The sequence below is a fragment of the Heptranchias perlo genome, chromosome 36 (genome assembly GCF_035084215.1).
Source record: "Heptranchias perlo isolate sHepPer1 chromosome 36, sHepPer1.hap1, whole genome shotgun sequence".
Classification (NCBI taxonomy): domain Eukaryota; kingdom Metazoa; phylum Chordata; class Chondrichthyes; order Hexanchiformes; family Hexanchidae; genus Heptranchias; species Heptranchias perlo.
The window spans coordinates 5,514,306-5,534,517 of NC_090360.1; the positions used below are offsets into that span (position 1 = coordinate 5,514,306).

Below are 20,212 nucleotides of genomic sequence, written 5' to 3' on the forward strand. Positions count from 1 at the left end.
TACTATGTAACGTTTTGAAGATGATGCCTGAGGAACTGAGGTAGTTTTTCCAACCAGCGTTCCTTTTTCTTGATCTACAGATGAGTTCATTATTTCTCCTGTGGAAGGGGAGCTTCGTGTGAGAAGAGATGCTGAGTTAGATCGGGAGACTGTTGCATTTTACAACATAACCATTATGGGCAAAGACAGAGGAACACCGCCACTGAGCAGTACGGTCAGTCCTTAGCCTGTTCGTACTCCCAACTACTTGTTTTGATATAAGCGCAACATATTCCTGTCACTAACTTTCATTCATGGTAAATCACACAAGTATTTGGACAGCAATTGTACTGTAATTAAGGATAGGCCGGTTAATCCGTGTATGTCTCTCCTTCCATTGGCCTTTTGTCCGTCAAACAAGATGTTAAAGATGTCTGCCTGCCCACCTTTTTCTTTCTTTCCTTCTTTCTTATCCTCTCTCTTTCTCTCTCTCTCTTTCTCTCTATCTTTCCTTCCTTCTTTCCTTCTCTCTTTCTTTCTTTCAGTTATCCTTGCATGATACAGGCACAGCCCATTGTTACAGCTCAGTCACAGTTTGAGCCACATTTCATGGATTGTGTCCAAGGTTGGACAGCAGCAGGGACACACTGCCCACCGACACCCTGGTAGAAACTTTCTGACGATGGCTCCAGGATTATTCCCCTTCCCTGCCATCAAAAAAGCATGTGCCAGGACATAGTGAATCTGTTTAGGCATAAAACTGAATTTCTGTTCCCGACCTGCTGATTTTATGAGCACTTGAATTGAAGATCCTTAAACACTCCTAGACCTAAAGCAAAACAGTGAGATGTCCAATTTAATGTTACAGACTCTAATACCACCCTCAGATCACCAAAAAAATCCTTCAACCCAATTACATGTCTGTCTTTAACGCCAGGTCCAAAATCTCATTCAAGCATTCTTCACCCTCCTGGCCAAGTTCCATCTTAAGCCCTGTTTTATAATGGGGAAAGTTGAGAGGAAGTGAGAGATACTAATGTCCCTTTTCTTTCTGTGACTGGATGCTGTCCGTGCAGGTACTGGTTGGGGTGCGTGTCCTGGATATAAATGATAATGATCCCATACTCCAGAACATCCCGCTGAACTGCACCATCAGTGAAAACACAGCCGTGTCCACAACCGTTACCAGAGTGGTAGCCACCGATATGGACAGCGGCCGGAATGCTCTTCTCACCTTCAGTATCACCGCAGGAAACACCGATAATGCCTTTTTTATCAATCATACAGTTAAGTTATTTATTGGATTAAATGCATGGATGTTACATGATCTTTCTGTATTAATAATAATGGTAAAGTATACATGAAGCACCAAGTCCCATTCACCCATCACCCCTGTGCTCGCTAGCCTACATTGGCTCACAGTCCAGCAACGCCTCGATATTAAAATTAGCATCCTTATGTTCAAGTCCCTCCTTGGCCTCGCCCTACCCTGTCTCTGTAACCTCCTCTAGCCCTTCAACCCTCTGAGAAGTCTGCGCTCCTCCAACTCTGGCCTCTTGTGCATCCCCCAATTCCTCGCCCCACCATTGGCGGACGTGCCTCTAGCTGTCTAGGCCCTAAACTCTGGAATTCCCTTCCTAAGCCTCTGCTCCTCTCCAGCTCTCTCTCCTCCTTTATGACACTCCTTAAAACCAACCTCTTTGACCAAGCATTTGGTCATTCATCCTAATGTCTCCTTCTTTGGCTCGATGTCAGTTTTCTTCTCATTGCACTCTTGTGAAGCACCTTGAGATGTTTTACTACATTGAAGGCGCTATATAAATGCAAATTGAAGTATTTTTGATGTTGAGTGTATGAAGAAAGGTACATCATCATGGCTGAACCTGTAGCATTCTCCCTCTGAGTCAAGACGTTGGGAGTTCCTCTCCACTCCTGGATTTGAGCGCATAATCTTCACTGATGCTCTCGTTGAAATGTCATTAGAAATGCTTTTTGCGTGGGTATCTGAATTGGTTATTTGTTGTTCCTTGCTCGTGTTAAAGTCTCCTGTGATTTATGTTACAGACTGGTGTCATCTATGTCAACAAACCATTGGATAGGGAGCAGACTGCTGAATATCGACTCGCAATCACAGTGAAAGACAACCCAGAAAACCCAAGACACGCTCGCAGAGTAATTACTTTAAACACTATCAGATGCCTGTTACTACAGATAACCACATCACCCTCTTAGCATTCAGAGATACATTGACAACCGGCTGCCTGATTGGTCAAACTTCATTATGATGTGTATATTTATTTCTGATATTTATATAGAATGATACAGCACAGAAGGAGGCCATTCGACCCATCGTGCCTGTGACAGCTCTTTGAAAGAGCTATCCAATTAGTCCCACTCCTCCTGCTCTTTCCCCATAGCCCCATAGATTTTTTTTTCCCTTCAAGTATTTATCCAATTCCCTTTTGAAACTTACTATTGAATCTGCTTCCACCGCCCTTTCAGGCAGCGCATTCCAGATCGTAACAACTCGCTGCGTTAAAAAAATTCTCCTCATCCCGCCTCTGGTTCTTTTGCCAATTACCTTAAACATTACATGCAACGTAGATTCATTGGATTAGTATCATGGATTCGGGGATTTAGTCATGATGAGAGATCTGAAAAACTAGAGTTGTATTCACTGGAGTGGAGAAGGTTAAGGTGGAATCTAATAGATTAATTTCAACATTTTGAAAGGATAAATAGTGAAAGATTATTTCCACTTTTCAGTGAATCGGTAACAAGGAAGCATAAACTCAGGATTGATACTAGTCATTTAAAGGTTAGGGGAGGGTAGAAGGAATTTTTGTTAGGCAAGGGTATTAAGGGTTATGGAATCAAGGCACATAGATTGGATTAAGATACAGATCAGCCATGATCTAATTGAATGGCCCAAGGGGCTGAATGATCTACTCCTGTTCCTATGTTCCTAGATTATAAAATCCATTGGAGTCCAGTTAATCACCACATTGAAAAAAGAATTAGATAAACGCTTGAAGAAGGAAGATATTAAAAAGCAGTGTAATGATATTAGGGTAGATAGATGTGATCTGGAGTTAGCACAGACACAGATACGATGAGCCCGATGGCCTCCTCTTGGATGAAATTTCCATGATTCAGTAATCAAGGAATTCAGATGACCTTACAAATCACAAGATCAAAACTGAAATGGTTTCTATCAGATATCAGAATCCCAAGATTGGAATACTGCCTTGAACTCATTCCAAGATATTTGCTACTTTCAGTTAATTTTGCTTCTCGGCTTGGGATGGAAATGGACTGCCAGCGTACGTGTCAGTGTCGCACATATGATGGTGATATCAGTACGGATAATTTATTGATGAGTATTTTTCTGTGAATTAGTGAGAAATTCCACGGCTGGTGTGTATTTAACTCAACAATGGCGGCCTTTCTATGCAGAGCAATCTATAAACACTTTGGAGTGGAAGTTGGTTACAGCCCACAGATAGCAGGCGCCCGAACCGGGCTCACCCTAAATTGGGCCTCCAGCCTCATTTCAGTACTTTGTCCGAGCTGTCGCCGCCTTTTAGTGCCCTCGAGAGGCAGTTCGCCCATTTCAAGGGGATCAATTATGGGCCTCGCCGGCAGTGGCCCCTCGGGTAAATCCCAGGGGAATTGACCGTGGGGAGGGAGGGGGCCGATCGCAGACCGGCAACAACCTTCAGGAGTGCTGCGGGTGCCGGAAGGAGCACTCCCGTTCCTCCTGGCTCCACATCAAACTTCAAAATAAAAACGTTACTAATGTGTTTGTTGGTGGTCACTGCTTAGCCGCAGCGACCGGTGGTGAACCCTGAACAGAGTAGGTTCGTCACCTGCTCCGCTCCCAGTCATCTTATTTAGGAGAGGGGGTGTAAATCAGACATTAGGCCCCCCCATTTACACTATGTTAGGCACCAGCTATCAATGTACGGTAGTCTGTGTGGTTTTATGTGCAGAAAAGGACAAAGATGACTTCTGAAGTCTAGTTTCTTGATCCCTAGGCAGCCATTCATGAAATATTGCCAGGGATGTCTGAAAAGTCGGGCCGATCCAATTTAGGGTGGGGTGCATTTCAGGCGCCCTTGGGGTGCGGGAGACAGCGCCATGAAATTGGTGTTTTCTGATCCCGTTCTCCACCCAAAAAACCATAGCGGGTCCAGATCCTTCTCATTTGAACCATAGCTTCAAATCTGTTTACGGACAAGTTCTGATTCTCAGCATCTTTTTTTGTGTGACTGCTAGAAGGTGGGGAGGAGTGCGGTGAGGCAGAGGACTTTAGGGAGGGAGATTCCAGAGTGTGGGATCATGTGGGCCGAAGGAAAAAATGATGCGCATCAAATAAAAAGAATAGCGATCGAGTGAATTGGATATAAAAACTTACTTTCAGCAAGGTCTCTTAGTGTACATGGGTTCAGAATATTATCTCTGTCTTATCAGGACTCTGATTTACTGACTATCTCCATCTCAGATGAAAATGATAACAGGCCCATGTTTACTCAGCGGTCGTATCAAGCTGAAATTCTCGAGAATCCTGCGGCAGGTAGGTCTGTAATTACAAGCAATGTGCAGACAAAATCTTCAACACAAAATTCCTCTAGTTTTCCTTAAATAAAAGTGCCTTCCGGGACAGCATTAGCAAAAACCCACTTTGCATTTTCAATTCTGTGTTTACCCTCGTAGTTTATGAACACATATCGTACTTTCTGCTAAGTTACACTCCTTTTGCTTTTGAACTTTGAGGGGTCTGAATCATCAAGGGTGTTATACCATCAACCTGACTTCCAATCCCTTACACAAGCTCAATTTTGTCAGCAAGTTTCCAGCTGTCTTGTCAACAAGTCAAGCAAGGGGTCATGTCTTTGATGGAGTGTCTGGCATCCATCCAACTGAGAGGGACAGTCTCCGCTGCAGACGCTTCTGCATCTGCCAGGCAGAAACCAGCAGACATTTCACTTCCACCAGAGAATTACTTTCTTTCTGAACCTGAAAGAAAGAAAGGCTTTCACGCCAGACAAGTGCCAGGCAATGACCATCTCCAACAAGAGCGAGTCTAACCACCTCCCCTTGACATTACATTCAACGGCATTACCATCACCGAATCCCCCACCATCAACATCCTGGGGGTCACCATTGACCAGAAACTTAACTGGACCAGCCATATAAATACTGTGGCTACAAGAGCAGGTCAGAGGCTGGGTATTCTGCGGCGAGTGACTCACCTCCTGACTCCCCAAAGCCTTTCCACCATCTACAAGGCACAAGTCAGGAGTGTGATGGAATACTCTCCACTTGCCTGGATGAGTGCAGCTCCAACAACACTCAAGAAGCTCGACACCATCCAGGACAAAGCAGCCCGCTTGATTGGCACCCCATCCACCACCCTAAACATTCACTCCCTTCATCACCGGCGCACAGTGGCTGCAGTGTGTACCATCCACAGGATGCACTGCAGCAACTCGCCAAGGCTTCTTCGACAGCACCTCCCAAACCCGCGACCTCTACCACCTAGAAGGACAAGAGCAGCAGGCGCATGGGAACAACACCACCTGCACGTTCCCCTCCAAGTCACACACTTGGAAATATATCGCCGTTCCTTCATCGTCGCTGGGTCAAAATCGTGGAACTCCCTTCCTAACAGCACTGTGGGAAAACCTTCACCACATGGACTGCAGCGGTTCAAGAAGGCAGCTCACCACCACCTTCTCAAGGGCAATTAGGGATGGGCAATAAATGCTGGCCTTGCCGGCGACGCCCACGTCCCATGAACGAATAAAAAAAACTTGCATTTATATAACGCCTTTCACGACCTCAGTTTGTCCCAAAGCGCTTTGCAACCAATGAAGTACTTTTTGAAGTGTTGTAATGTAGGAAACGTAGCAGCCAATTTGTGCACAGCAAGATCCCACAAACAGCAGTGTGACAATGACCAAATAATCTGTTTTAGTGAAGTTGGTTGAGGGATAAATATTGGCCAGGACACCCCCGGGGAGAAACTCTGCTGCTCTTCTTCAAAATAGCACCATCGGATCTTTTACGTCCACCTGAGAGGGCAGACGGGTCCTCGGTTTAACGCCTCGTCCGAAAGGCGGCACCTCCGACAGTGCGCTGAAGTCTCAGCCTAGATTTTGTGCTTGTCCCTGAAGTGGGGCTTGAATCCACAGCCTTGTGACTCAGAGGCGAGAGTGCGACCCACTGCGCCACGGCTGAACATGGGGGTCAAAATAATTGGCTTTCTCGTGAAGGGAACTCGATGGGGGTGGACAGATTCAAGCAAAGGGAAGCCCAGGTCTTGGAGCTCCATCCTTGTACCACCATTCTTGCTCGTGCTATGATTCTAAGAACTGGTTTTCACAGATGTTACCAGTCATCTATACAGTAATTGTTCAATAGTTAATATGTAACTGAATGAAGGTATTTGCCCAAAACCAAAGCATTTTACCTCATTGTTTCATTTGCAGGTACACAAATCACAGTGATGAATGGGCCCATTTCAGCCTTCGATAATGATGATGGACCAAATGCTGTGGTCAGTTATCGATTACAGGGTAACAGGACTGGTTTCTTCACTGTAGACAGGAACACCGGTGAGTTATCGCCCTTTTTTACGGAGCGAGAAAGAAAGACTTGTGATTAACAGTGCTTGATGCATCCTGCAGAATTGTCCCATCACATCCAGTGAATTATCCTGAAGCCCCGGAGACTGTTAAGTTGGCAAACGTGACTGTCCTTTTGCTTGAAAACAGCAATGGGACGAATGACCAGCTAATGGCCGTATTGGCTGAAGGAGGTCCAGACAGCTTGATCCACGGTTTAATGTCTCACGCAAAAGGACGGCATCTCCAACAGTTGAAGTCAGTGGAAATAAAAATCGGGGAGAGACGTAAAACGAGCTGCCGACTCGCTGTCACCCGTTCTACATCGTCACACAAAGTCAAGGTCTATCCCCTTGAGTTTCACTCGTGTGGTTGATGATGGAAAACTCCACTCTCTGATGTGTAGCCACATAACACACCCACGACCAGTTAGAATCAAAAGAATACGCAGGTCTGGAAGAGACCATTCTGGTCCATGTGGCCAGTCCCAAAGTTTGAGAAGTACCATACCCTACTTCATGACTCATATCCCCCCTCAATGGCTTTCTGTGCCAAATGTTAGGACCCACCAGGAAATTGAGTTGGAGTCTCTAACATGGCACTCAATCATTCAAAGCCAGAGCTAAAATTTGTAGGGGCTTGAACCTACATGTCCATTGGATATTAAGTTCAGGATCCTAACCATTGGGTCATTCTGGCTCTGTTATCCCATGAACATTTGAACAAAAATATTGCAACAAAAACGAAAGTTAAATTTGATTAATTTTCCAACAGTAAAAGTCCAAGGAGAGGAGACTGTGCAGAGACGGACAATCCCCGCGTCAGAGAGTTGAGTTATACGGATAGGCTAAAAAAAAAAATCAGCCTCTTCCGCCTTGAAACGAAACCAGTGAGGCTTGTAAGGCACTAAGCGAATTAGAAAGGGTAAATGTGGAGCTGTTGAGTGCTGGACAAGGGGGCACAGCCACAAGCTGGTAAAAGGCAAGCTGAGGACTGCAGACAGGAACCACACATAGTGTGAGAAATACTTTGAATGGGTAGGAGGCAAAAACTCTGGATTAAGTGAAGAGGGGGTTATATGCTGCAGTGGAGGGGTTGTAGATTTCCAGAGAAGCACTAGGTAGATGGGTTGAATGGACGGCTCATCCATATTTATCTCTGTGACGAAACAGTTAAGTTGCCACAACTATTTTCCAATTATAGGAGAATATTCATTAAAATACATTGTATTTTGGAAGTAGAATTGATTTGATTTGCCCCAAAGTTCGGGCCCGGGCTTCTCTCAGGTATTCTGTGACTAACTTACCCATCTCAAACTAGTGTGATCATTTTAAATAATGCATTTGATGACTTTTGTCCTTTAAACATTTTCCAGGGATTGTTTCTGTGACACCAGGAAAAAACATTGATCGGGAGGCCCTAGCCAACACACGCCTGGAGTTCACCTTGATAGCAGAAGACACCGGCCTGCTGAAGAGTGTGGCTGGCCTCATAGTAACAGTCTTGGATCAAAATGACAACCCACCAGTCTTCACCCCTCCTTCACTGACAGTCCACCTGCGAGAAAACAGCCCCTCAGGTGAAATAAGTTATTATAAGGTCGTGAATGTCAATGCACTGTTAACTGCCATTGCTTGGCTGGCTGGTTGGCAAATGTCAGATAGCAATTGTTTGGAGATCTGGAAATTCCCCACGTCCAATGTGTGGTGGGCTGTACTAAGTTGAAAAGAACAATCCAGGAAACAAGGGAGAAAGCCTCACAAGTTTCCTTAGGTTTGGACACTCTTTGAGTGATTCCTTGGTGCTACTGGAAGACTGGAAAGCTGTCGGTGAGAGAGAAGGAAAGTTTCCCCAACATGGGTGCTGTCCTCTTCCCTCCCTTTCCCCACCCCACCTCCTACTATTTATCTATTCTTGCACCCCTGCCTCTGTTTTGTTCTCCAGTTTGGTATATTTGATGTTGCACCCAGATGTGAACAGTAACACTTGTGATGTGACTGACACAGTGACTGAGCAATCAAACACGCGCATCTGACTGACTGCAACGCTCATGGTATAAACTCACAAGTTGTCCATCCCTCCTCCTTGGAACGTAAGACAGCATAATTGTTTGAGCATCTTTTTACTGAAAACACGGATTGGGTGGCTAATGGGTCCATGATCTCTGGGAGCTGGATCTAAGTCCAGCCAGACCGCTAGGATGAAATGTTCACCTCTCTGCTGGCTGTAAACGTCCCAATTGAAATGAATGTGGACATTCTCACCTGGCTCCCTGTGACGGTCGTTCTGAGACTGCCTGTAATTCAGCACAAAATTGGGAGTCTGAAGCAGAGAGGTCACAACAATAGAAGGCACGGGACATGTCCAGTTGGTGTAATACAGTAGAGGGGGCTGTTTGGTTAGTGTGTGTCCGTGCTAGGTATGTCCCGGGAGTGCTTGATGCTTATACTAGTTGTCAAAAGTGGGGAAGTGTTCCATTTTCTTTTCAAGCATTGCTCGTATGGAGCACAAGAAAAGGGGAGAAAGAAGCAGAATCTATGTTCAATGAAACCAGGCTCATGGGGAAAAATGTTATCTGTAGAATCTTCATCTTACGTCTTGGCTTAAGTTCAATGTTATTTCCTCTGAATCTTTGAAAATTTGTGCATCTGCGGCCACTCAACATCGAGAAGTGGAAGTGTCATCCAATTTCTTTTGCTAAGTGTTGCAAAACAATCTTACTCATGCAAACCACACGCACACACACAAAAAAAAATACTGTTTTTAACTCTTCTGATGATTCACTGGGCAGGATACAGCGCTGAGTGAGACAGAGTGTGAAGATTCCCAGGTTTGGTTCCTGAGTTTGCTGATCCCCTCTTGAATGGGATCAGTAAAGCTACAATCAGCTTCGGCATCCTTGGGCTGACTGGAAAATTTAACCAGGATTCACGTTCCTGATTCCTGGAACGACCCTTGCTGGAAAATGTGTGTGAGGACAGATTGGGCACAGCGATGATGTGGCCTGCCTCCACTCACTGCCTGGGCATACACCTGAGAATGGAGATTTGCAGAGGACTGCGAGCTCCCGCAGATCCAAAATTAGATAGAACTACCGCCCCCCCCCACCCACCTTCAATTTCCCCATGCTAACCACCATCTTTGGCTTAGAGTATGTCGATACTCTAACTCCAAGCCTTGAATGCCACTTTGAGACCGGCCAACAAGAGATAGAAAAGTGGGGCTCCAGTGGCTCTGGCTGATTCGCTCTCTTTCATACTGTGCAAGTCGGGAACCTTTGTTCAGCACAGCTATGAGGAGTAATCGGCATGTCGGGGGGAGGGGGTCAGTGGGGAAGCCCGTGTTCTATCTCACCATTGCACAGGTGTATTGGGGCTCCTCCCCAACCCCCCATTGAAGAATTATCCTTACATAAACTGGGAAAAGGGGCTTTCATTACGATAGTGTTATTGCTTAAAAAAAAGCAATTAAAAGAATTGCATTTTCTACTAAAAATCCAAAACTTAGAAACCTATTTGTTGTGACGATTCAGAGAGATTCTTAATACTTTCTTTGGTCTAAGACGATAGATACATTGCTGTACTTTTGTGTTGTAGGTTTTAGTGTCGTCCAGGTAACAGCCACAGATGCAGATATTGGTATGAACCAACAACTGAGCTACCGAATAGAGGGAGGCGCCCAGGACAAGTTCATCATTGACCCCCTCAATGGAGTTATCAAAGTGGCCAATGGAGTAACTGTAGACCGAGAGGAAAGGGCCTCTTACACCCTCATTGTGGTAGCGATGGACCGGGGGACCTCACCATTGTCGGCAAGTGCCACTGTCAATATTGTAATTGATGATATCAACGATTGCAGACCCGAGTTTATTAACCCTGTCCAGACTGTTAGCATCAGTGAGTCAGTGACAGTTGGTGCCATCATAGCAAACATTACAGCTACCGATCGGGACCTCCGACCCCGACTGGAGTATTACATCATCGAGCTTGTTGCTAAGGATGACACTGATGAAGTGGTACAAGATCAGCAAAGGGCCTTTGACATCAATTTTCAAACAGGTAAAGCTAAGCACAGGCTTACAAAAAAAAAACACAAATTGTAAAGACTCTTTTGCTTTGAGTATCAGTGTGTCAGATCGGTTCTATTGAGGACTCGATCATCATTGACAGTGGGTGAGATGGTTGAGATTGTGCTACTGTTTGGGTTTAGTCTCCTGGACTTAGTCGACTAGGATGAACAAATCGCCCCAGGAGCTCTGGTTTATTTTGATTATATCTTGTTTCCACCAAACTTGTATGAGCGCTAGCTCCTGGTTCAACTCCACAAAAGTGCGACTTCTCCTTCTCTAATTTCTCAGGAATATGAAAACCTGAGTCAGCCACCAGTTGTTTGTTTCAAGAGTTTCTCCCTTTATCTGGGGCAGACTGCAAGCTCTGGAGCATTGGAGGGCGAGGGGAGGGGGAGGGAAAGGAATGCGAGGGGAGGGCGAGGTAAAGGAAGGGGAGGGGAAGTGAGGGGAGGGCGAGGTAAAGGAAGGGGAGGGCGAGGGAAAGGGAGGGGAGGGGAAGTGAGGGGAGGGCGAGGTAAAGGAAGGGGAGGGCGAGGGAAAGGGAGGGCGCGATTCGATGCTCACGCTGGTACCACACTCGCTGATTGGCACAAGAATTTGTTGCCAATGAGATACAAGGACCTGAAGCAATTAATCTGCCTGTTCCATAAGAGCTTCTCAGTCAACAGGGCTAAAGAGAACCACTGGCACTGTGTTCATTGTGGACTAGGCCATCTGCCAACATGTAACTTTCACCCACATCGTTTCCCATATTTAATCAAAAGATCAAAAGAAACAGTGTCAGATTTCAGAAGACATGTAATGTGGGTGCTCCCAACAGCTTGCATTTGTACAGTGTCCCTCACTCAGAAAAACACTTCCGAATATTTTACAAAGGGGGCGGAAAGCGAAGCAAGCTGGAAAGATTGAGCAGATAGATTTTTGAAAGAATTCCAAAGATCGGAGATGTAACGACTCAAAGTTCTGCCTCCGATGGGCGAGGAGAGTGGAGCAATCCCGTACTTTTGAGAATAAAGATCACATTTACATATTGGAACTGTCATGAGAAAGCAGATGATGCCCAGTTTACTCTGGTTTTACAAAAGCATTTGTTTAGTCAGGGAATTAATTAAAAACTGCACTTATAAACACAGGCAGGAGACTGATGAATATTTGAGGTAGCTTTCTTATGGTTTTCTCACATCCCTTACTGTCCAGAATGCAACACTGATACAGGACTTACTGATACTCAGGGGACATCACTCAATTCTTGTACCATGACTGATCTATTCTGGCTAAACTTACCTTCCCTGGTGTCTGTTTGGAATATTCCCAAATCCTTAATGGAATGTGACATTTACCCCCCCCCCCCCCCACCGCCAAGCGTATTCTTGCCCCCTGTCCTTTTCAGACTCGAGTCCTACCCATCCCCGGACTTTTCCAGAAGGTGTGTCTCCTCCCCCTCAGATGTTGCGGTGCTCAGCTCTTCGACCCTGAGTCTAATATTATAAAGGACCATTTTAGTGCAAAGTGCATGGCACAGAACCAGCATTATCTAATTCAAACTTCCTTTGTGGCAGCATTCAACTTTATCGGTGAATTTAAGACGTGCAGGCTGGTGACAAAGGCAGGTACAGCTTTAAACGAAAAGGTTAGGTTATTAAAAATTAATTTTAAAACTTGGTCACTGGTGGTCTTACTGGGAGACAAATCCCTCCAGTAATCTGTCGGGGAGGATTATATATAGGTTTATTGTGGCTGTAGTGACTATACTTCAAAAGTACAGATTGTGACGTGCTTTGGGACGTCCTGAGGTTGTGAAAGGCGCTATATAAATGCAGGTTCTTGGCAGTCTAGTGGAGAAGACGGAAGAGGAACATTCATGGCTGATCCATGGTATGTAATGCAATATGGTGATAGTCCTGACCCATGCTCACTAGCAAAGCTGCCTTAGAACCTTATAGTTGAGTTTCAGTAATATTCATGTGATATCTACTTGGGCTTACAGCTGAATTGTTTTACGTTTGGTGCTTCTGTTAGGTCAGGTCACAGGAGAGTGGTGTCCATATTCTGGCTTCCACCATTTACATCGCTAAAGCCAACTCCCTCATGTAAAGAAGAAATGCATCTTTGGGAACAATCCCTGGGCCTGAATGGTGAGGCCCAAGGCACACCCGATAGCGGTCCTCGGGCCTCACTATCATCGAGTCGGCCAGCTGCGGACGCTAGCAGGCAGCTCGCGGCGCAGCGGAATGGAAGATCGGGCTGCTGCAACCCCAGCAACGGCCCCCAGGTTAAAGAGGACCGGAAAGGGGACAAATAGGGGAGAGAGGTAGAAAAGACCGGAGGAAGTAGTAACGGCAGCGATGGAGGTGGAGGAGCGCTGACCAGCAGCGGCCCGCGTTCTTAGAGTGGGGGAGGGATGGTCAAGAGAAGCTAAACGGCCAAACTTCTAGGCCACAGAAGTACCAATGCAAGAGGACGACTGTTATGTGGTAGCTATTGAATTTAATTGTAATCAACTGCAAATTATTTCTTATTAAAGCAGGAGTGATAATCGGATTGATGTTAATTTATCATCGTACATCAGTGGCCTTGAAGGCCTCAGGAAATAGCACTGGTGTAGTTAGCTGATGCCAGCATAAAAACTAACTCAAAACTGAATAACATCATCTTAGAAAGCTCACGGAATCCATTGTATATTAAATATGGGGTGTGGTTTCCAGATTCGAATTAATTTTTGGTACAGTGACGCTGTAAACGTAACGTTATGTGACACGTTAAAGATAATGGGGTGCTGCCTTAACATTACCTGACAGCACCCAACAGAGCCTGCTCGATAGAAGGAACCGCTCACCAAAGCCAGCAAATTGTAGTGCCGGATCTGTAAGATTAGCCGTAGGCAAGATCAGCACGTAGACACGGGCAGCACCAGTGTAATGCAGCGTTAGGGTCTAGCCAGACAGGTCAGTACAGGGTGTGGACGAATACCTCCACTGAAAGTCGACACCAGCCGCTCGTCAGCACCACCAATAAGAAGACAACACTCGCAAAGGCAAACCCCGCCCCCTCCCCCAAACCACGCGCTGAGGAAACCCCCCTCCCCACTAAGGCAAAAAAATGTCAGTCAGTCCCAGTACACCTGATTGTGTTAAAATCAGCCTCCACACCCACCCACCCCATCTAAATGTAATCGTGTCCACACCCTCCTACAATGAGGGCAAAATCGTCCAACGCCCCCCCCCTCACTGGGTCTGAAATCAGTTGTTACCCTTCCTCCCATTGATCTCAAAATTATCCTCCCCCTCTGGTCCCCCATCCTCCTCTGCCCCCTCCTCTCCCTTCCTCTTCTCTCCCCCTCTCTCCTCATCTCTCCACGCCTTCCTCTCCCCCTCTTCTGCCTCCTCCTCCCCATCCCTTCCACCTCTGCGCACCACTCCCCCAATCCTCCTTTCCTTCCTCTGCCCACCCCCTCCCCTTCCTCATATGGCTGGGGCCATGAGTCCACCGATGGCCGAGGGCAAAATAGGCTGTGGACATTGCCCCCAACCCCTGCTGCAACAAATTCACCCTTTACTCTCTTTGCCTATTTCTCTATGCTCTTGCCCCTTCCCTTCCCCCCTCTCCCTTCTCCCCCACCCTGTGCTCCCATTTGTCCCCCCCATTTTCCCATGCTCCCTCTTCCCCCTCCCCTTCCTGCATTCCCCTGTCCAGCCCCGATTTTCCCCTCCTCCCCATGTCCCACGTTACTCTCTTCTCCCCACACCACCCTCTCCTCTCCCCCATTCTGCCCCTCCCTCCCGTTCTCCCCTCTCTCGCCCCCACCCCCGTTGCCCACCCCCATTCCTGCTCTGTATCTAATGCCCAATCAGTATTTTCCAAGAAATCTCAGTTTACATATTTGAGGTTTACAAGGGGAATGTAGTTTTAAAAAATAAATAATCCCCTGATCGGCAACCTTAGCAAACCAGTTAAAAATAATAATCAAAACTGCCTGGAGAGGGGGTGATTTCAGATTCCATCAATTACGTCCATGTATCTGATTCTAATGTTGAATGCAAAGAGGATTTTGGTCCAACATCCAGATCACAATGATCCCACAAAATGTCTGCCTCCCACAAAAAGAAAGAGAAAACACTTTTACCGTGCAGACCATTCAATGATTGTAAGCTTCACGCTAAGAGCACGGAACATTTTTCCCGCTAACATGCTTGCTTTTTCATCCAGGTGCTGTATTTGTGAGAACCCTTTTGAATCGGGAGCTGGTGGCTAGCTACGAACTTACCATATCAGTGCACGACAATGCCAGTGATGTGATCAGTCATTCCGTCAGTGTTCCCAATGGTAAGCTTTTCTCACTCACTTTAGAAGTAGCCACTCCGGAACGGCATGGTTCAGGCAGGATGCAACTTGTCTCGATTCCTGACGAGTACCGTGGGTCACCGAGACGTAAGGGAAGGATTCAAGCCCTGGAGGCGGTACAAAGAACTGATCCCTAGCGTCAGAGTAACTAAATTAAGAGGAAGAACTAGAAATTTGAGCTTCTCCACCTTGAAAAGAGGTGACCTTATGGAGATATATAGGATAGCAGAGGGTAAAGAAAATGTAAATTGGAGCTTTACTTCAAGTTGAACCATCACAATAGGACAAAGTGGCTCAGGCTCCAACTGGCAGAAGACAGATTTAGGACTAATGTCAGGAAGTACATCACATAAAGTGTAATCAACTTTTAAACCCTGTGAGTATTTAAGGAACAGTTGGGTGAGATGGAGGGGACTGTAGGTTAGTCCTCTATAGATGAGCTAGGAAGAACCAAATGGACTTTCCTCATCTGTATCCATCTTATGATCACGAACCTGATGCTGCTCTAACACTGGCCGCCAAGGATGCTCAGTGTATCTGGGCTGACTCTCGTGGCTTTCGCTCGCTCTCGGTGGGAAATGCTGGGATTCTGCTCAGTGAAAATGAGCAACAGCATTGCTCCAACGCGCTGGAAATTGAGCTATGCAATAGCAAGATAGACTTGCATTTGTACAGCAGCTTATTATGTCTCTCAGATGCTTTGCACACATTGAATTAGTTTGAAATGCAGTGACTGTTGTTATGAAGGCAAGCTTGGTAACCAGTTTGCACAGACAAGGCCCCACAAAGAGCAAATGAGGTGATCTATTTTCGATGATGTAGGTTGAGGGAAGAATTTTGGCCAAGACCCTAGGAGAACTCCCTCGTCGAATTCAAATGTGCAGTGGGGTCTTCAATATCCATCTGAATCATAGGATCATAGAAATTTACGGCACAGAAGGAGGCCATTCGGCCCATCGTGTCTGTGCCGTTTGAACAAGCAGACAGATCCTCGGTTTAATGTCTAATCAAGAAGACAGATTCCTTTATCCACTATTTTAATAAAGTCTTAAAGACAGTGGGGGTAATTTTGACTTTGGGCGCTAGTATAAAATGGGCAATATCGGATCAACCACCCATTACACATCTCGCCCAATTTTCATTTCCATTAAAGTCAATCAGGAGAGACGTGCGGCTCATCTGCTATCACCCGTTTTACACTACTGCCCAAAGTCAAAATTACCCCCATTTATTTTAAATGGGTTAACGTCTATGTTTTTTTTAAAAATAGGAGTTTCAAACGCACACATTAGTTACTAATGTCGCACAGGCCAGTTTCAAGCCTTAAGTTACATTTGCGTCACCAGCTTTTTAGCAAGTGTTTTATAAATATTTATAATTAGCCATGTATTTCTACTGGTAGGTGTAAATATAAGGCCTCCCTATTTAATAAAGGATTCATTCATTGGAATTTAGCAAAGTATTTCAAAGCAAGCATTCACATAAACCTCTAGGCACACTTCATACATAATCTCATTGAAAATTACACCAATTTCATTTTTTTTCAAATATTTGTTTTCCCCATTTTAAAAATTATTTTCTCCCGTTCTTTGCTATTTCCGTACAAATCCGTGGCCATAAGAGTGGACAGGTGATCACAGTCAGTGTGGCACCAAGATGTGATGAGGTGGAATGTTTCACCTTCCATTCACTCCCCCCCCAACCTCCCCAGCCCGAGAACAGTAGGTACTGTTTGATCACTTTGTCTGACGGGTACTGCAGTACAGTAATCACTTTTAGCATAGGCGTTCTGCAGCTTTCATGAGGATCTGCCCCACCACTGGGGTTTTCCTCATGTCAGGGTCTGCTGCAGACTATATTGATAGAGATTGATTGCTGTGGTTATCGTTGTATCGTGCGCGACTACCAGGATGGTCTAAGGTGAACTCGATGGACCTTGGTCTGTTTTCATCCAGCAATTCTGTGTTCCTATTAAATTAGTCCTCTTCTCATTGGAAAAAGAGATGGTTGAAAGGTGGCGATATGATTGCTATTTTTAGGATTCTAAAGGGACAAGATAATTCACCTTGTCCAGAAGAGTAGAATCAGAGGACATGGCCTGCGCTTGAAGGGGGGTAAATTCATAACTAATCTGCAGAAACAATATTTAAGTGAGTGAGTGGTCAATCTATGGAACAGGCTCACCAGGGAGATGGTGGAAGCAGTTAGTATTGATTCATTCTGTGTTCCTCAGTGCCACTAACCATGTGTTAAAATTGTACACCTGGAATTTTCTCCGGTTCTCCCGATTGTCTTCCAATTGGAAAGTTCTGGCGGTCAATTGGGAGAACCGCCAAGGTTTATGTGGCTTATCCGGGGTATCTGCCAAAGTTATAGCGGCCGATCAGGAGACCCTTCCCCTGCCCCCCTCCCCAAGACATTCCCAGCAGTACTCTTTTTGTTGGGAAAGTGGTGCAGTGATCGATCACCCACACTCGCTGACTCAAGGTGGGGGGCTGAGGGGTAATGAGAGAGTTACGTCCAGCTGTGTACCTCTGTTCTCCACAGCCAGCTCGGAGGAGGCACCGAGCAGCCACCTTGGCTACAAGTGATGGGAGGTAAGGTGAGATCAGGGGTCTAGGGGGAGAATAGAGAGGGTTACTAATCTCATTTAAAATAAAATCTCTCTTTGGCGCATTTCAGCAAAGCTGACAGTGAACGTTCTGGATGTGAACGACAATCCTCCCCGGTTCAGACCATTCGGAGTGAATATTTTTACTGAACGGATATTGGAAGGAGCAACAGCTGGTACAACGCTCCTCTCTGTATCAGCCGTAGATCCTGATAAAGGCCCCAATGGACAGATCAACTACGAGCTCCTGAATCTTCCTCCCGGGGACTACATCAGACTGGAGGATCCTGCAGCAGGTGAGCATTGCAGGGACTTAGAGACGAGGCTTTGTGGAGACTTTCTGACGTTGCCCTTTCAGGTTTGGTGGGAGAAAGTCTACTCCCTCCACTGAAAAGGTGTTTGAAAAACTTTTCACACTGGTAGTAGAAGAAGCACCGAGAGAAACAGGGGTTCGTTCTCATCCCAGAGACGTATACCAAAGACACAGAGATGGAGGCCATTGGAACTCACAGCATCAAGTACATCGTGGGCATTGGAACAGACTCAGGATCAACCAATACATTTTAAAGGGAGCTGGATCGATATCCATTGAGAAGGGGAATGAAAGGAGGGAAGGGGAAGAGGAGAGGAGATAAGAGGCGAGAGGGGAGGAATGATGAGATTACTCAATGTTTCAATATATAATATAGTAAAAGCATTCTGAAAGGGTGTTCACAAATTTCTTAGCGATTTCCCCTCTGTGGTATATCCGTGAATTAATTTACAATGTTGCTCGATGCATCGAGCAGAGTCGTTTTTCCCACAGGGTTTTTAAAATTCTCTTCAAGGGGATGAGTTCCCCGGCTACAACTTTAGGAAGGAATTGACTGTATCTGGGTCTCATTTACCCCCCTCCGCACACACGCCTCCCCCTCACCTTCCCTTGCCCAACACTTGCAGTCTGACCCCATTCTGTAGGCAGCACCTAGTGTAATGCTGAAATGCTCACTTGGCTCGCGACCTGTTTGCTATTCCAGGTTGAGCTGGAATGCTCCGTTCCGTTTTCAACCGATCCATCTGCAAATTTCTGAAATGTGAACCAGTCACCAAATCAGCTTTTTTTAAACTAGACGTCTGCTTTTCTCCTCTTTGCTTCTGTGTCATTTCAATGGGAGACATTGTTTACTGAGATTGTTGGTAGCACCCATCCCCCTGCCCGACCTAGTGTCTAATACTCAGGTCATGACCCATCCCCCTGCCCGACCTACTGTCCAATACTCAGGTCATGACCCATCCCCCTGCCCAACCTACTGTCCAATACTCAGGTCATGACCCCTTCCCCTGCCCGACCTACTGTCCAATACTCAGGTCATGACCCCTCCCCTGCCCGACCTACTGTCCAATACTCAGGTCATGACCCCTCCCCTGCCCGACCTACTGTCCAATACTCAGGTCATGACCCCTCCCCTGCCCGACCTACTGTCCAATATTCAGGTCATGACCCATCCCCCTGCCCAACCTACTGTCCAATACTCAGGTCATGACCCCTCCCCCTGCCCGACCTATTGTCCAATACTCAGGCCGTGACCCCTTCCCCTGCCCGACTTACTGCCCAATACTCAGGTCATGACCCCTCCCCTGCCCGACCTACTGTCCAATACTCAGGCCATGACCCCTCCCCCTGCACTGCCTATTCTCTAATACTCAGGTCATGACCCCTCTCCCTATCCTGCCTATTCGCCAATACTCAGGTCATGACCCCTCCCCCTGCCCTGCCTATTCTCCAGTACTCAGGTCATGACCTCTCCCCCTGCCCTGCCTATTCTCCAATACTCAGGCCGTGACCCCTCCCCCTGCCCTGCCTATTCTCCAATACTCAGGTCATGACCCCTCCCCTTGTTCTGCCTATTCTCCAATACTCAGGTCATGACCCCTCCCCCTGCCCTGCCTATTCTCCAATACTCAGGTCATGACCCCTCCCCCTGCCCTGCCTATTCTCCAGTACTCAGGCCATGACCTCTTCCCCTGCTCTATCAATTCTCCAATACTCAGGCCGTGACCCCTCCTCCTGCCCGACCTACTGTCCAATACTCAGGTCATGACCCCTCCCCTGCCCGACCTACTGTCCAATACTCAGGCCATGACCCCTCCCCCTGCACTGCCTATTCTCTAATACTCAGGTCATGACCCCTCTCCCTATCCTGCCTATTCGCCAATACTCAGGTCATGACCCCTCCCCCTGCCCTGCCTATTCTCCAGTACTCAGGTCATGACCTCTCCCCCTGCCCTGCCTATTCTCCAATACTCAGGCCGTGACCCCTCCCCCTGCCCTGCCTATTCTCCAATACTCAGGTCATGACCCCTCCCCTTGTTCTGCCTATTCTCCAATACTCAGGTCATGACCCCTCCCCCTGCCCTGCCTATTCTCCAATACTCAGGTCATGACCCCTCCCCCTGCCCTGCCTATTCTCCAGTACTCAGGCCATGACCTCTTCCCCTGCTCTATCAATTCTCCAATACTCAGGCCGTGACCCCTCCTCCTGCCCGACCTACTGTCCAATACTCAGGTCATGACCCCTCCCCTGCGCGACCTACTGTCCAATA

General features: G+C 46.7%; 1 protein-coding gene across 2 annotated transcripts in view; it reads left to right on the top strand.

Moving 5' to 3' along the window:
* The window catches only part of LOC137304018 (cadherin-23-like), a 223,347-nt gene that overhangs the window by 162,786 nt on the left and 40,349 nt on the right, over window positions 1-20,212 (top strand). The window contains exons 18-26 of one of the 2 annotated variants that reach the window (XM_067972416.1): window positions 81-214; window positions 1,056-1,265; window positions 2,044-2,151; window positions 4,453-4,555; window positions 6,474-6,599; window positions 7,984-8,187; window positions 10,205-10,666; window positions 14,884-15,000; window positions 17,701-17,925. In XM_067972416.1, coding sequence (XP_067828517.1) covers window positions 81-214; window positions 1,056-1,265; window positions 2,044-2,151; window positions 4,453-4,555; window positions 6,474-6,599; window positions 7,984-8,187; window positions 10,205-10,666; window positions 14,884-15,000; window positions 17,701-17,925 — 1,689 coding nt within the window. The remainder of the gene's footprint in view (window positions 1-80; window positions 215-1,055; window positions 1,266-2,043; window positions 2,152-4,452; window positions 4,556-6,473; window positions 6,600-7,983; window positions 8,188-10,204; window positions 10,667-14,883; window positions 15,001-17,700; window positions 17,926-20,212) is intronic. The other variant, XM_067972417.1, reaches the window with a different exon arrangement.